At 40.5% G+C, this 18563-nt stretch overlaps 1 protein-coding gene across 4 annotated transcripts in view; it reads right to left on the bottom strand.

The window, feature by feature from the left end:
• Window positions 1–18471, bottom strand: part of cep192 (centrosomal protein 192) — a 108282-nt gene extending 89811 nt beyond the window's left edge. For all 4 annotated transcript variants that reach the window (XM_076281206.1, XM_076281209.1, XM_076281207.1 and 1 more), the window contains exons 1-3: window positions 18384–18471; window positions 10331–10519; window positions 5574–5681 (exon numbers count right to left, since the gene is read on the bottom strand). In XM_076281206.1, the coding sequence (XP_076137321.1) occupies window positions 5574–5681; window positions 10331–10485 (263 nt within the window). In that variant the 5' untranslated portion in view covers window positions 10486–10519; window positions 18384–18471. The remainder of the gene's footprint in view (window positions 1–5573; window positions 5682–10330; window positions 10520–18383) is intronic.
• Window positions 18472–18563: the final 92 nt, after the last annotated feature.

Genomic DNA, 18563 nt, shown 5'->3' with positions numbered 1-18563 from the left:
CCTGACTTAAATCCGATTGAACACCTCTGGGACATTATATTTTGGTCCATCCAACATCGCCAGGTTGCACCACCGACTGTCAAGGAGCTCAGTGATGGCCATGTCAACATCTGGGAGCAGATTCCCCAGGACACCATCCACCATTTCATTAGGAGCATGCCCCGATGCCATCAAGCATGTCGGGGCCATACGAACTACTGAGTACCATCATGAGTTGCTGCGCTGAAATTCAAGCAAAATGGACTAGCTCGCCATGTCATTTTTTCCACTTAGATTTTCGGGGGGTCTTTGAATTCAGTCCTCTGTGGATTGATCATTTTCATTCCCAAATAACGAAGTGGCATCCTTTTGTTCCTAACATATTACCCAGTCCATATCAGTTTGAATCCTACCTCACAGGATGCTCATTTATCGTATCATGGCTTGGACATCTGTCCGCACCTCACCATCCCACCACAGGGGTCCCCCAGGGCTCAGTACTGGGCCCCCTTCTCTTTGCTATCCACACCACTTCTTTGGGACAGATTATACATTCGCACAGCTTCTCATACCACTGCTAAAGCTTTATCGGTTCTTTCCACCTGATGACCCCTTGGCCTCGACACGGACCTCTGATTGCCTCTCAGACATATCTTCATGGATGAAGGCACACCACCTCCAGCTAAACCTCTCAAAAAACAAACTACTGGTCCTCCCAGCTAAACCTACTGCTCCCACCTACTCGAATGCCCTCATACAGGCATTATATGCTACCCCCCGACCGTTGCCCTCCTCAGACAAACATCGTATAGCTCTGCCACCGGTACGCTCAGGTCAATCCAAACTTTTTCCATCTGTTGTTCCTCGTTGGTAGAACGCACTACCAGTTCCTACTAGAGCAGGGACATCCCTCTCCATCTTCAAAAAACTCCTGAAGACCCAGCTCTTCAGAGAATATCTTCTCTCGTAGCACTACTTACAACTAGCTAATTCTAGCACTTACCACCTGACTTGACTGTATAAAAAAGTACTCACTTTTGCACTCTTCCCTATTGTACTCTACCTTTTTCAATTGTTTTAAATTGTTCTAGAATTGTTGAGCAACAATTGATGCCTTGTATATTATTGAGGTTGTCATGTGATAAAATGACTGTTAAAACTTTTAAATTGTTTTTGAATTATATTTCTATCATGAATAACAATAGAGATGGTCTATATTTTCACATTTGGTATCCTCCATATTGGATTTCAAAATGGGCAACATCAAGTTTGTTTGGAAATCATGTCAATAGCTTCCTTGACCCTAACAATTGAGTGTTAAAACTTAAAATACTTTTTTATCTTGTTTAATTTTGAAGTTGTATCAACAATTCTATTAAGAATGGTAGCCATATTTGAATTCAAAATGGCGGCCACTAGGGGGCGCTATGTGTTGGGGTCCATTTCAATTTTTGATCACTAGGGGTAGTAGTATAACTGTTCAATTTTTGATCACTAGGGGTAGTAGTATAACTGTTGCTTTCTGCAAAAACTGAACAATTCCGGTGCTTAGCCGCTGTACTAATCTAGCCTAATTACAGAATGAGGCATGAATATTTTGAGTAGTAAGTGAAAAAAAGTACATTCTGACAGCTTATAACAAATCATATATTTAAACAGAAGGTTATGAAGGTAAATCTGAGAATTGAGTGTAAAGGGTACAGTCTTGCTGCCCAAGTAAACTAAAGCTATGGAATACTTGGCAGAATGTATAGTTCTAGTGTTAATACTGTAATATGGTTATGGTTATAGTTATGGATTTAGCAGACGCCTTTGTCCAAAGCAACACATAAATACAAACAACATACAGTAATAATATTTAAAATTGAACAGGGAACAGATTAGAATGTAGGTCAAATATAATAAGGAGAATAGTTATAATACACAATAATATCAATTCAATCAATAGCCTAATAAAAAGCAATGGAAAAAAAGGGGAAAGGCAATAATAAAACAATAATGTCCATTCATTCAATCAATAATATAAAAACAATGACATGCTAAGACTACATTAAGGAGAATATCAATAATAAACAATAATGTCAAATTAATTAACAGCCCAATTGAAATAAAACAACATTATACAAACCATAACACATAAGCGCTTAAACAACTAAGTATATGTTGAATAGGAATGTCTTTAGACCCCTCTTAAACGACCCAAAACTACCACAGGAACGGAGAGCACTGGGCAATTCATTCCACCAACATGGAACCACTGAAGAAAAGAGTCTGGAATTAGACCCAGTTTTCATGACTGGTCGACACAACAAAGGCCAAATATGAAACATACGAGGACCCATGATGACAAAAACACACACTGCTGGCAGCAAAGAAGGATCAGTCTCAAATATTAAAGGTACCATATGTAGCAATGACACAGACCGCTTAGAACTGCGGTCTAAAATCAAATATTGTACAGAGTTGTCTGCCCCACCTAAAATACCCTATGAAAATACCAGAATCGTAGCTGCAGGTTGGTTGCCAAGGACATTAAACTACACACAACGAGAGAAGCAAATGAAAATGATCTTACATTGCAGCTGTGCCTACACTGCAAGATGATCAGCGAATGTATACCTTTGTGTACGTATTTATTTTTTGCAAATCCCTGTGCATAAAGTAGCTGATAAATTAAGCTAATCTTAGCTGAAGCTCAGTTCTTACAGGTTTGCCAACAGTGTTGGGAGTAATGCGTTACAAAAGTAATGTAATTACTGTAATATATTGCTGTTTGCGGTAACGCGGAAATGTAAGGCATTACAAAACAAAAATGGGTAATATTTACTCGGTACAAACTTCAGTAACGCGCGTTACAATGCAGTTTAACCCAAAATTAAGCTCTTTTTTGTTTTGTTTTGATACATATTCGCAAACACCACGCGAGAACAGAGGAGAAAAAATCCGCGCAAAATAGTAGAACGTTATCTCCTGATACTGGTTGAATATGACTGTGGCTGCAGCAGACTCGCAGGCGGACTCTATTTGCGGGATGGACATAAGCCATTATTTTCAGCTTGTCAGAGACAAGGCTATGAAGAACATAATAGTTAGTGCACTTTGTGTGCGAAACCGAAAGATCTCTCAGCTCGCGAAATAGCACAAGTAAATTAATGAAACATCTAAAGTAGTGCCACGCTAATCTTTTTGATTCTTGATAAAACACAAACTATGCTGTTGTGCATGTCAGCTTTGTGCTGTGAACTTAAATTGAAGAGAATAAAGGGATAGAAATGCAGAAAAAGATTGTGTAGCCTGGCAGTGCCACCGCTCCCACCACGCGCATCACGCACTTTGCGTTGGGCACCAAAGGACAGAGGGGGCACCCAAATGTAACCAATGAATAGTAGCTTTACTGCAAACTGCGTTTCACTCTTTATCAATAACGTTTACAATGTCAAAATGCACTAACACGATGTTACATGCAAGTTTGATACCTTTTGGGTTCTCAATCACCATGTAGTACTAGAATTGGTGGGTCTTCAATCATTCGTTTTCCAAGCATTTAGGCTACATGAAGCACATGATATGCTGAGTCGGCTGAAACGCATTCCATTCAGATAGCTAGGTGGATACCAGGCCCATAATTTACTTGTATTCGCAAAACGAAATGTGAAGCAACAGGTCATTGCATACTTCCATTTCCAAAGCAATGAAGGTTGCTTAAAACAACTTAACATTGTGCATATTATTGTTAATATTGTGCTATCAATGTAACTCAAACAAATAAGGCTTGTAAGCAAGAGCTGGCAAAAGGGCATTATGACAACGTAAAGATCAATGCTCTTAAAGTGACAGTGCACCATTTATAAGTAAAACAGCATTTCTTCAGAAATTAATGTTTAAAAATACACAGTAATGGTCTGTAAATAATAGGCCAAAGCCACTCACTTAGGGCACCGAAATGGCCAGCAGGCCACCATCTTGACATGTCTTTATTAAAGGAACCGTATGTAAAAATTGTATTTCAATTAATCATAAAATTGCCCTGATATGTCACTAGACATTACGAAATCATGTTCATTTCAAATACTTATATCACTGACAACAGTAGTCTGGCCAGGATATTGTCATTTAAAAAGTGAAGTTGCAGCCCTCAACTGATGTTGATGTTGTCATGTTGTGTTTTGGCCTAATGCGCCACCCTCCACCTATCTACTAATCACAAAGTCAGTAGTGTTTCGTCATCCGGTTGCCAACTCTGCCAGTCAGAGGGGAAGGGAATACACCGCTCTACAGTAATTTGAAAGTGATTGTAGTACCCGTTTTGGCCACAATCTTACATACGGTTCCTTTAAGCTTTGATTTACAATATAGTAGGCTCTCTATTGATTTTAATGAGTAGGCCTAGGCCTTAAAGTTACAGTATTTCTATCACAATTTACCAGACTTTGACCTTTTGTCAGTTTTTAACATTCTGACTATGATTGTTCCTTGTATTGCATTATGAGCACTGCACCTATTGCATTCTACTGTTGCCTTAAGCCTAGCTCAGTCATTATGCTATACCACATCTCCCTCCATTGGAAGAGCAAGCTGCATTGAGCGTAATAAACTGCATTTAGAATGGCAAATCCATATTTCTAGATATTTTGGTGAAAGTAACTTAAAAGTAATGCAATAGTAGTGTAATGCCTTACAATTCAGAGACAGTAATATTATAATGTAACAAATTACTTTTAAATGACAGTAATAAGTAATTCATAGTACATTACGATTTTGAAGTAACTTGCCCAACACTGTTTGCCAACCCAGCAACCTGCTGTCTTTCTGTCATGTTACATAGCATTTTACTACACCTCTGCATGGAGCTTTTTAGAGAGAGCTTATGAAGAATCTAACATCATCTCTGTTGTTCCAGTTCAGGTAAAAGGGGAAAAAAGGGGAGCATTGTGTGGAAAGATAAAACCGGTCACAACTAGAGGTATTTGGGACACGCTGTCCTGGGAAAATTTTTTGAAAGATATTCACTTTACATGCTAATTTCTACACGTGGGTACTACATTCAATTGGCCGTCTTTTGCCGCTTTGAGTCTGCGTGCCATTATGCCACAGTACAGTAAAGTGCCCCTTCCGCGGCAAAACGTTGACATGTGAATACATTGAGCCAATCATGTGGTGTGTTGTGAATACATCGAGCCAATCATGTGGTGTGTTGTGAATACATCGAGCCAATCATGTGGTGTGATCTCGCAGCTGGAGCAAGGTTGGTGTCGAGAAGCCTTGCGCACGCGCATTTCTGCCGAAATAGATGCCCGATAAGTCCCCAAAAAGCAGTGCAATATGGCCGCCGAGTGGAGGGACTTGCCTAAAAGGACTTTGGTAAAACCATGGCCAAAACACAAACAAAAACACAAAGTTGGGACTATGAGACCTTTCTAATGGGAATATACAGGCTGTAGCATTGATGTCTCATAAGCCAGTACTTTGTCTCATATTTCCTAATCTTTCCTAGCATATTATGGTCATTTTAAGCTTGATATGAAGAACATCATATGATACTTTTTACCTAATTTTGAGTAAGGAGTGAAATTCTTCAGTGGGTGCATACTCACAAGTCATCCTTAAAGCTTAGGGAAAATCTTTGCTTCTCCTCAGAGCTCAGAGTCTGTTCAAGAGAGAATTTTTCATCTTCTAGGTATGATGCTTGAGTATTTATTATTCTGGAAGAAACAATGATGGAGATGGAAATGTTTAACTACAAAATTTCAGTCACATATCTGACTAGTATCAAATGCTTTTCATACAAACCCTATCATCTTACAGTGTGAAATATTTTACAATCATTTATAAGTGGAAATAAACAATTTCCACTGACTAAGTACTGAGCAACAACAAATTGACAAAAACCTCTTTAAACAGTAACTTTAAACAGTTTCAAAAGTCAAACTGATTTTTCTGATGTCATACATGCATTTTTACTTTAATATACATAATCCTAATATCAGCTATAGACTGGTTTTGTGTGCTCATATAATGTGTGATGTAATTAGTAGAATTCTTTTTTGCTTGCCCATTTGGCTGCCCAGTGTCATAATCATGGGTTATTTCAGACACAAAATTAAACTGTTAAAATGCAGTTCTGTTTTTACATTTAATATACATCATTGAAGGATAAAAAACATTACTGATTTCATTTGTATGAGCAAATGCCAAAATGTGTGACAACATAACCTCTACACACAGAGTAACTTCAAATGAAAATAGGATTTTTAAAAAGTGTCAAGTTGATTTTTCGAAAAAATATAATATTCTTACAGCAAATACATTTTGATGCTTTCTGATTATTGTTGCCAAGTTTGACCTGAATGACCTCCTTCTTCTACCACTTTCTCCTCCAACCACACTTTGACTATAGTACTTATAATGTCGGCACTCTTATCCTGTTGTAATAGTATTGACAAATGTAGTAGTAATTCCAAGCTAAGGTCTCCTCTGCAACGTAGCTTCAATTTTTTACTCTTCTGTAAATGTATATCAGGTTTATATGCCAAGTATACTTGCGTATACAAGGAATTTGGTCTCTGCATTTATCCCATCCGTGTATTAGTGAACACACAGAGCACACACAGTGAGGTGAAGCACACACTAACCCGGAGCAGAGACCTGCCTTGCTACAGCGGCGCTCGGGGAGCAGTGAGGGGTTAGATGCCTTGCTCAAGGGCACATCAGCAATGGATGTGGGCATGGGGGAGCAGTGCTCAACCACTTCCCCCGCCCACATTTTTCCTACTGGTCGGGGATCGAACCGGCAACCCTTCGGTTCCAAGCCTGAAGCCCTAACCAGTAAGCCACAGCTGCCCCCTGTAAGTCGTTTTGGATAAAAGTGTCTGCTACATGAATAAATATTTTTGTAAATCAGTGTCTCCCCTCTATGTTGTGTAAGTGTTTGTATTGTGTTTTGTCTGTGTGTTTGTGTTAAAGGGCCACTATGCCGTTTTGGCCATTTCTGTTTTCTCGCTTTTTGCTTGCCGTTTTCCCTACGGAGCTCCCCCTACAGTTTCAGAGTATATATTTTTCGACACACCTTGTTCAGTCAGACTGCCGTTTCCTCTTTTCCTGTTCATCTGACAACGGTTTACTCACTTTCTGCTTCTTTTCACTGGCTCTGATGAATGTCTGAGAAACTCAATCGCTACCTTGTTCTAACCGGTGCCTGGCGTGTATGTGTGTAGTGCCATAGAGCAATTTGTTACATTGCGAGACCGCGAGACTTTCTGACTGAGGCTGGCGGCTTGCCAGACCAAAGTTGAAAGGCTGTTTTTTCTGCTCACAGACGCTAAGGGGAACAGGGGAGACAGCCATTCAACCCGGAAAATGTCATAACCATTCTAATGACTCCGAAGCTGTTAAAGGGATATTCCACCATTTGGGGAATTACACTCATTTTCCACCTCCCCTTGAGTTAAACAATAGATTTTTACCTTTCTCCAGTTCATCCAGCCGTTCTGAGTCTGGCGATACCACTTTTAGCTCCAGCCTTGCATAGATCATTGAATCGAATTAGACCATTAGCATCTCGTCTGCTAGCATCACGTTTAAAAGTGACTAAGGTTTCCGGTAATTTTCCTATTTAAAACGTAGCGATTTTCTAGGCTGATTTGACATGGAACTATACTCTTATTCAGGCGTAGGCTGAGAAGCAGGCGAGAAGCTGATGGTCTAATCAGATTCAATGATCTATGCTAGGCTGGAGCTAAAACTGATATCACCAGACTCAGAACGGCTGGATGAACTGGAGAAAGGTAAAAATCAATTGTTTAACTCAAGGGGGAGGTGGAAAATGAGTGTAATTCCCCAAATGGTGGAATATCCCTTTAAAAAGGTGCCATGTGTAAGAATTGAGGTAAAAATATCCAAAAAATGAGCTACACGCATCAAAAGAATGAGAAGAAATAAGGGCGATGATGTCATTAAAAAAATGACAAGGTATAGTGCTGCAGAGATATCAACCTGAATTAGCATGCTAAATTACTAGCCACAGCCCGACAGGTGTCATAATACCAGTTTCAGCCATGGGAGGCGGTATGCGGGCAACATAACCGCCAGCCAAACTGCAATACACATGTCTCGGTTGTTACTCTAGGGTAGACCAACTCACTTTCTGGAGGTATACTGCCCCCATCTTTTATGGAATGTGGAGTATGAATTGATTTTTTGCCGGACATTACACATGGCACCTTTAAAGTGGAAATGAAGCAGTGAGAACTGTGACCTTTTTTTGGTTGCTTTTTCATTTTTGAAGATGCATGGATTTTCATTAAACCCGAAATTCAAGTAGTTTCACTGGAAAATGACATGTCAAGACTTTCGCCACTAGGGCGATGTTTTAAAAATGCAGGCGCTACGTCATCAGAATGGTTAGCGTTTGTTCATGGATGTTTTATCCATTAGCGGACGTTCACTTTATTTCAATATGCCTACGCAAATTCTGTTGATGTTTGTGTTTGTACAAGAACAAGGGCCGCTGTAATGTAGCCTGTAGGCCTATCAGAGACAGTACTTAATTAGATTTAACTTCAGTTGCAATAATGTGTTTGGATGTTCTCGCACAACTTGTGGATTACCGCGACCTGAAAATGCATTTGCATCGTTGATGAATTGGTGAAAAAACTCGGGGGAGCGAACTTCTCATGTGTGAGTAAGAGGTTTATTTTTGTGATTAAGTAGTATCGATGATTGCATTTGTTTCACTCAAGAAGTAGTGGAAACTATTTGCAGAGACTTGCGAACCTGGTGAGAACCTGTTGTGGGTACGCTAGCCTACGTCTGACTTGTGTAGCCTACTGTAGGTCTGTGATTGTGACAGGCATGGTTTTGTGGGTAGACGTTGTTTATGGAGACTAGGCTAGGCGTCTGAGTTTTTATTTGTTTATGTAAGCTGACATAAAATAACAAGCTGTTCACTTTAAGTAAATAAATGCACGGATGTGCCGCTTGTAGCAACCATATATTTTAGGGTTCATGCTATGCTAGTTACAGTATGTGCTTGTTATGTTATGCTATGCTAGTACTGTATCGCAGCTTCTACCATGATAATACATTGCAGAACAATGTGTATGTGTGTAAAAATTAGTGTAGTCTCAGGTGATCAGTCCCCTATCCTACCGCCTCCGCACAACCTATCAAGAGTGTGTTAGTTGGTTAACTGCAGTTTATTGGGCGTTCCAGTGTTTCGGCTCGGATGTCCCTCAGCGACCGCATTGCGACCTCCAACGTCTCGCTCTAATGACAGCATTTGGCATGTAAGATAAGATTGGACGTGATATATCTGTTATTTTGGATGAGATGTCCCAGGTTCATTTCCTGGCAGCAGACACTCTCCATGTGTGCCATGTCAGTGAACATAGGGACACACAACCCCCACATAAGCACCACCGCTTGTTTTCTGTGCGCTCAGATACACCTCTCTCTCGATCATCTATCTCTCCTCCATAGTCAGGCTCTGTGGGGGGCACTAAAACTCCCACTGCTCTGACGGCTCCCACACACAGCTGCGTTCCGTCAATGCATGCCAGTGGGTGTTCCCGACGGTAGCTATGCAAATGACTTGAAGTAAAACCGTAATGTGATTGGTTGGTGCCGTCCGTAGATTGGCTTGATTGGCCGGTGCCGTCTGTCGGTGCAGCAACAGCTGAACTCCTCAACGCGAGCGGCGGGAGAAACGCGACGCGACGGACCCACAATTCAGTTCGGCAACGGATCACGTGAGCCCATTTAAAGTGAATGGGATGCGTCTCCAGCAACGCGATGCACGCAGCTGTGTGTGGGAGCCGTTACTGGCTCAAAAGCATAGGCAATTGGATGCCTGTCCTCATTGGTGGGTCTATCCCATTCGTCCATATCCATTTTGTTGAGGCAGTAAGCTAACTGTGAGGCTATAACAGCTGCGTAAACAGCATAGAATGTTGTACCAACCATTCTTGTGATGTCATCATTTTTTGAAAACAAAGATGGCGACGCACAGCTGAAATTAATGCAACTTGTTTGTGCTTTATTTTGAATAACGGGTCATATTTCTGACTTTATTTGTATTTATGGTATATTTAAATATTTAACTAGTGCTATAGACGTCTGTTTTATTTGACTGCTTCATTTCCACTTTAAGGTAAAGTAAATTAAGCTAAAAAAAACTGCATAGTTCCCCTTTACTCTTAAATTGTGTATTGTGCATTGCATTCTGTTTTTAGTTATTCTTTGTAAAACAATGTGTTACTCCGGTCTGTGAAAATCGCAATATAAATAAATTCTTACTTACAGTCAATAATTTCTTGGACTTTAAATCACACACTAATAAGTTATTACAGCCTACCTGTTTGCTCTTATTTTAGCAACAGTGGAGGCAGCAACAGGTATCCCTAAAGTCGGGCCGAGTGTCAAATTCTCCAAGGAGGACTGGTCACTGGCACTATTTGAGAGAAGGCTGGGAAAAGACTCATCCACAATGTTTCCAACATTCTCCATCATGTCAGCCTCAGTTAAACAGTCAGCAGAAGATGAACTGTAAAGAAATAGGGAAGGGAAGAGACATTCATGTCACTTAGACATTACAATACTGGTGCTTGGCAGTGATAAAGCAGCATAAGCAGTCATAATCAATTCAGTCAGAGAAGAGAATATTAATTTCAATATCCAATAAGTTTTATTTATATGGAGGCGCGGCTCTGTTCTGGATCCTCCCCGTCCTTCAGTGTGCATACTGATAGCCTAAGGGCCAATTTACACAGTGTTTCCCATACATTGCCTAATCTGTGGCGGGCCACCACAAGATCAACACTGGCCATCACACAATAATGTTCTATGTAAATCTTTTCATTGACCTGCGCTTATCACTCTCGTAGTCTTTCCTTGCCCTGTCCCGCTGTCTCTCCTAACGGACCTGCCGCCTCTCTGCATGTAGGCCTACATTTAACAAAACATTAACAATTGTTGAAGGATTGTTGTTGGCACATAGAAGCATTAGAAGATGACGGGCTAAATTGCTATTAAATCTGCTTAGCATCGTGACCATGCTGCGCAAATTTGTTCAAAACTGAACTCAACTCTGCTAAGGTCTTATCACAACATAGTAAATTGGGGAGACTAAACTAATTTAAGTTATGCAATCAAGCCGTATCTCTAAGCCAGAGGAGGCTCCTTCATTGAGGAAAGGGAGGAAAACCCTCCCTAAAATTTCAGAGAAAAATAAAAAATATATAAAGTGAATTACTAATCTGATAAATTACTGTTAATATTACTATTTGAACACTTTGAATGAACAAAATCGTTCCCTTAGGTCAAAATGCCAACAGAAATTACTGTATGGAGGAGCTTCCTCCTCAAGCCCCTCATTGAAGTCCATTATAAAACGCCTCAGACCCAAGGGGGCAGGCGAACGTTCGGAGAGTGTAGACCAGTGGTCGCCAACCCGTCGATCGCGATCGACCAGTAGATCTTTAGGACTTGCCCAGTAGATCCAGAGAATAACAGGACAATTAAAAACAGTCACCAAATTCCCACATGTTCGCCAACGTTTACCGGGCGTAGCCTACATTTCAGCGTGGGATAGGATAGCGCATGATTTATTCAAGACCTAGCCATCATAATGCGAGAAATTCCTGCATACATTTACAGTGCTGTCTGATAACGTTAATCTAATAATGGAGCAGCGTGAATGCGGGACCGGACGAACCAACTTCTGACTTGAACCGAACGTAACCCCATGCAGACACACACACGCGCACAGCACCGCTTTGCAGGTGTTTGTTTGTGTTTGTTTGTGTTTTTTTTTTTTTTTTTTTTCTCTCTCTCTCTCTCTCTCTCTCTCTCTCTCTCTCTCTCTCTCTCTCTCTCTCTCTCTCTCTCTCTCTCTCTCTCTCTCTCTCTCTCTCTCTCTCTCTCTCTCTCTCTCTCTCTCTCTCTCTCTCTCTCTCTCTCTCGTCAACGCTGAAGTCAAATTATGTTAGGTGCTTCTATATCAACTGCTAACTGACAGAAAATAAAAAAAAACTAAAGTTTAGCGATCAGGAATTTGTTCTCCATTTGAAGAATGTAATCGATTGCGGACGTGCACAGACACGGAGTGCATTGTAGGCCTAGGCTACTTTCACTTTCTAGAGTACGCATTAATTACGTGAAAGATGCTTCATACCAAAACAGCGATCAAACATCAAATTTATCATGACATATTGTCACAAACACTTACTCCAATTAGAAAATCAAAACCAAAATCATGTAAGTAAAGACTATGTTAAAGGGTTGTTATCTCATTGACGCCTGTATAAGGGGGTGGAGGATGTGATATTTTTGACCTGATACATTTGCCTAAATAAAAGGCCTTAAATTGGAAGTATTTTAGCTTTGATTTTCTTTTGACGCTTCAAGGTAGATCTTGCCTTTGTTCAGGGCAAGGTTAGGGATCTTGGGCTCAAAAAGGTTGGTGACCACTGGTGTAGACACTATGGCGGATCTGATGCTAAATAGTAGACCAGCTCCACCTAGCCATCCCATTGAACCCCATTCAATTTGGCGACACTTTGACATCAAATAACGTTACAGCTGAAGCGTTTTAAGCCTTTATATGAACTTTTTCTATTTTCGGAGTAATACAACATTGTGTGATTGGCGTCATAACCTCGTAACTGACTTACCGGCTGAGTAATAAACTTTTTTCCGAAATCAATGCTAACGTGACATAATTTAAGTAATGAGCATGCGACCAGAGCGGGTGAAAGCGCCGCACAGGAGCAAAATAACCGTATTCTCTGGATAAGAACAAAAGCATCGGAGCACAACATTTCCGCGAAGTTTTGATGGATTGACAGTAGGCTAGGCCAGTGATTCTTAAACTAGGGGTCGCGACCCCAAATGGGGTCGCCAAAAACTTCCATGGGGTCGCCAATTATTTTCTGTATTCAGTCTGAAATTATTATTAGGTGAAACAAAGGAAAATTATATTGGCCTTTTCTGCCTTTTTCTTATTTACACGCAGTTAAGAGAAGAGAGAGAAATGTTTTCGTCTTTCAACGAGATCTGGTTCAGTCTATGGCAGGGATGGGCAAACTACGGCCCGCGGGCCGGATCCGGCCCGCCAAGCACTTTCATCCGGCCCGCCGAGCATTTCATTTAGGCTAGTTATCAGGCTGCTCGCTATTTTTTTCCTGCGATAGACGTTGGTTAGCTTTACTGCAAACTGCTTTTCACTCTCCTTAGATAACGTTTACAATGTCAATGTCAAAACATCATGTTAAATAGAGATAACATCATGTTAAACTAAGTTAACTCTTAGTTATCTCCTTTGCAGCAGATCTAACGTGAACATATGCAATCCATTTAATTGGGAACGCGTCTGCACTCACGAGAGGGAGAGAGAGCTGCAGGTTCCAGCTGGCTTGTGATTGTTGATAATTGATATCTCCTCCTTATAAGAAAGTTTTAAAAGGAAATCATGAAGGCAACAGTAGTTCCCACTACTGACCATTTAAAAACTGTGAGAGGGCCCAGCCGTAGGTACAGCACTAGCCATAGTGGAGCAGGCAGAAGATCATTGAGAAATAAACGTGAATTAAAGCGACTGTCTTAAAGCGATAGTGTACAATTTATACATTTGTTAAACAGCATAAAATTAGCAGTATTTTTGTATTTTTAAAACAAATTAGCAGTATTTTAAAACAAATACTTTTCATACTAAATTATAGGCTATAAAAAATGTATTTTTTTAGGCGTGTGTCGTGGGGGGGGGGGGTTGGGTTGTGTGGCCCGCCGGCCTATTTTCAAAACCCAATGTGGCCCTTGAGCCAAAAAGTTTGCCCACCCCTGGTCTATGGGCTACTGGTCCGCTGATAGAAACAATGTAACTATCTGCTCCCACTATGCAAACTCAACTTGTTCCCGCTATTTTAAGTAAAACAAAACAAGACATAGGTAGCCTACTAGCCAAAATGGACAGGTGGCTGCTTAAAAAATGAAGTAATGAGCATGCGAACAGAGCGGGTGAAAGCGTCGCACAGGAGCAAAATAACCGTATTCTCTGGATAAGAACGAAAGCATCGGAGCACAACATTTCCGCAAAGTTTTGATGGATTGACAGTAGGCTAGGCCAGCGATTCTTAAACTAGGGGTCAAGACCCCAAATGGGGTCGCCCAAAAACTTCCATGGGGTCGCCAATTATTTTCTGTATTCAGTCTGAAATTATTATTAGGTGAAACAAAGGGAAATTATATTGGCCTTTTCTGCCTTTTTCTTATTTACACGCAGTTAAGAGAAGAGAGAGAAATGTTTTCGTCTTTCAACGAGATCTGGTTCAGTCTATGGGCTACTGGTCCGCTGATAGAAACAATGTAACTATCTGCTCCCACTATGCAAACTCAACTTGTTCCCGCTATTTTAAGTAAAACAAAACAAAAGACATAGGTAGCCTACTAGCCAAAATGGACAGGTGGCTGCTTAAAAAATCAACAAAAGCTCGGAAGTGCCATCTACCAGTGCGTCTACTCATCCGTGATCCTCAGAATGGACAAGTCTACAGGCCGGTGAGAATAAAAAAGAACAAACGGCGCGATCGGCTTTATCAGAAAGAATTTCTGAAATATGCATTCACTTGCCAAGTTAAAGATAACCTCGACCACCCACAATGTGTGATTTGCGGCGATGTTCTGGCGAATGAGAGCTTAAAACCTGTCAAAATGAAACGACATCTCAAAATACAGATGTCGGCTCAGCACCGTGGAGGAAAATCTGTGTCGCCGTATGCAGCATTCCTCCTAGAATTAACTTGCTATGTTCACGGAAGCATGCCCACCCTTCCCATTGAAATTGTTAAAGATAGTAAACCAGAAAAGGGAAATAAAAAAATACTGTTATTGTTATCGCCATAAATATAATTAATGTAATGTTGTAGGCCTAATGCTGCATGTGTATGTGTGTGTGCGTGCTTGTGTGTGCGCGCACGCTACGCACATATCGCTCTGATCTGATATGGCGGCAGCCTACACTTGTTTAATCGTGATTGTTTGGTTTTCTCAATTCTTGTTCATATGGAGTAAATAAAACAAATGCTTTCTAGTTTTTGCTTGATTTAGTTGTTAACGTTTGAGGGGGGTATTTGAGTAAGGACTTAGAATGGGTTTGGGGAAAGTGGGGTCGCCAGACCTCGCCATACTTTTTTGTGGGGTCGCCAGACAAAAAGTTTAAGAACCACTGGGCTAGGCTATGAATGTGGCGAGTGCTGTTTATATGAAATCACATTTATCTATGAACAACTAGGACATTTAGAACAGTAATGTAGACGTGGTGGTAATGAAGTAAGGGGCTACATACCCAATCTCTTGGTGCAGCTATCACAAGAGTTACACGAGTCACACTACGTGCCTACGTTACATCTACGTCCCCTGAGCCTGCGCAGAAAGCCTCGTCGACCAACAGGAAGCGGTTGAAATTTGCTTCACCCGCCTCGACTGACGTCTACGTGATGACTCTGTCCGTATCTTTTACTGTCTATGCTCAGACCCCAGCGGCTCGTGAATCACGTCGTTTTCAATGGCTAAGGGAGGAAGCTCCTCCGTACAGTAATTTTCAATTGCGATAGGGGGTGCTGTTTTCGGCGGCAACGGTGAACCAATGAGACTTTCCATAATTCTGGAAAACAGTATTTCATAACTAGACCTACACATCTTCCCTGACTTCCCAGACCTAAATTTACATTTATTTACATTTACATGTATTAATTTAGCACTATTATCCAAAGTGGCATATATTTAAATTATATTACAAAGTCCATTGTCCCTGGAGGAATTTGGGGTTAAGTGCCTTGCTCAAATGCACAATGGTGGAAGCCAAGAATTGAACCCACAACTTTTCTGGCTGCTGCATGCTAGCCTAGCTCCTTAGGTCAGACCCCGAGAAGGTTAAAACAGCATTTATTGCACAACATTGCCAGTTAAAATGCTAGTACATACTGCTGCTATAAATGTGTCTGGGTAGGTGGCCTACATACACTATTGTTCACATATGCCACCAACACCATCACAACCTCACATTTGCCACAAACACCAATCAAGTGGACATTCCTTCCTCCGTTATTTTTTTAACCACCGGCCGCCACTGCTCTAAGCTAACATTAGAATACTGTTTGGATGTCGAGCTTAGCATGCTTAGTTACAGCTGCTTGTCCATTTCAACTAGGCTACTTGTGCAGGGCTCTATTGAATTTATTGACTCTGAATGTTTGCAAAATCCCGATGTAAATGGAAAAGTGAAAATGGAAAAGTGAGTCCAAAACTCAAAAGTGCTTGTCCCAAAGAGAAGTACGAACCTTATTTTAACTAACTACATAGAAAACATTATGAATTGCATCCACTCATCAGTAGCCTTTTAACTGCGTTAAAACTGCAAGCTTCCTCTCTCATGACTACCAAGACAGTCTTAAAGTGATAGGAACTCAATTAGACCTACACAATATATTGACATCAAAGATATAGATAGGAAATTTTTTTTAGTGTAGACTAGAGCCATGTGCCAGGAACCCTTCAGTTATGCCAGTTTTCAGCAGACAGAAGACTTACCGAAAACAATAGCAGCAAGCTAAAATTAGCAATAAATGGTAAACCTACATATCGTGAGTACACATAATAAAGGGTAATATTTCAAACAAGCCGTCTAAAACTGTTAAATGTGTTTATTATATGAATGACTTTAAGAGGCTTAACTTTACTATGTAACATTTTAAGACAGGGGAAGGGTTGTAAAGTGGCAAAGAAAATTGAGAAGAAATGTAAGAACTTTGTTTTCAAGAATCTCATTTGTTCTCAAGTTTTTTCTTAGAGAAAATCTTAAAGGTGCTCTAAGTGATGTCATACCTTTTTTAGGCTAAAACATTTTGTCACTTACAGCAAACATCACCTCACCATCCGCTAGCTGCCTGTGTCTTGACACTAAAAAAAAAACACGATCTCTGTAGACAATACAACCCAGGCCACAAAACAACTTGGGCAAAGCTTGCCCATAAAAACATAACAAATTGTTCCACCAAATCACTGACGAGATGTGCGTTAAGGAGAGTTTTAATTGCATGGGAGGGAGGGGTAGGAAGTAGTGAGCTAGCTTTCTGTTTTGTTTGAACGTCAACAGAAGTGACGTTACCCAGCATCAGAATCATAAGTTGGTAAAATTGCACCATATGAAGGGTTTTCCCAGATCGTATCGCATATATATTGATAGATAGATAGATAGATGTGACTTGAATTAAAGTTTGTTGTACAGTAGGCATAGGCTACAGTCCGATTCAGTTCAGTTAGAACAATACAGGTCCATTTGAGGACATGTTTCAAGGCGGTCACATGTGCAACAAAATACTACATACTGCGTCATTATCCGCCAGCACTGAATGAACAACAATTAGTTTTCCGACTTTTATAGCCTACTGGAACTCAGCTGATAAGTGATTAGAGGCTCTGAGGTAAATAGAACGCGGCATAGAACCCCACCATATTACTTTGACATTAATTTACGTTAGACTATTAACATTACAAGAAATATCGGTCATATTAATGTAACTTCAGCTTTCAGCTACCATTTAGATGTAAGTTACTTTAAATTACGTAAAACATGTTTGCTCCCTTTAAGTTAGTTGACGCTTGAAGTTAGCCATATCGACAGACAGCTAGCAGCTAACGGTGAAATTAAAAGTTCCCATGTTGGTACAAATGTAGGTTATTCATGATCAAGCTAACTCTTAAAGCTTACAAAAGTACCTCCACAATGTCATTAGCAGCTATAACATGATTTAACGTCCTAAATACTGAAACAGAACTCAAACAACGCTGCATTGAGTGTGGCTAATTTTAGCCCCGTAGCACTTTTTAATTCGAAACACCAAAGTTCAGGATAGCGGTCTTTGTCCATAGACTGTAAAGATAACACTAGCGTCAAGTCATTTTGAGATATAACGTTAACACAAGGCATCCACCTGCTTGCAAAGTAAAAACAAAAGTGAAAAACACATTTAACAGCTAACTGTAATGTTAACGTTAAACTTAAGTCACCTCAAGTTAACTAAGCAGTTGAATCCCGAATCCCCCGCTGTCCCTGCTAAGTTAGACCCATTGATATCAGAAGAACACTTTCGAGTGGTTTTCGAGTAACTAGAAGCTATTGGATATCATGACTTGATGTGAGTAAATCACTAACGTTTGTTTTCATCATGAGCCACAACGTTAACGTTAGCTGGCAAGGTAACGTTAATTAGGCCTGCAGGATGAAGTTATACGTTAAACAAGGACTCTTTCCCTTAGTGCTACTACAACGTTCAAAGTTAAGTCGTTGCATTAGGAAGTTATATTACGAGAATAATCTGAAACAACCCCGGCCATTTCTCCCAGAAACTTACCATGTTCTTAAAAATACCAAGCTGTGTTGTTTGATACTTGCGACGTGAGATGATTAACGTTAGGCTACCTAAATTAAGTAAACCCGCCCGCCTAAACCTCACACTATGGAGGCGGGGCCTCTTAGAGTCATTGTCCAATGGCATTGGATAAACATGGAAGTAACATTCTAGTGGTGTTCA

This window comes from Alosa pseudoharengus, unplaced genomic scaffold, assembly GCF_046254945.1.
Source record: "Alosa pseudoharengus isolate Yale_2024_CS ecotype anadromous, Long Island Sound unplaced genomic scaffold, YU_APseudo_1.1 YU_APseudo_1.1_scf_12, whole genome shotgun sequence".
Classification (NCBI taxonomy): Eukaryota; Metazoa; Chordata; class Actinopteri; order Clupeiformes; family Clupeidae; genus Alosa; species Alosa pseudoharengus.
Note: the sequence above shows the minus strand (reverse complement) of the source record. Positions and strands in the feature narration are given on the sequence as shown.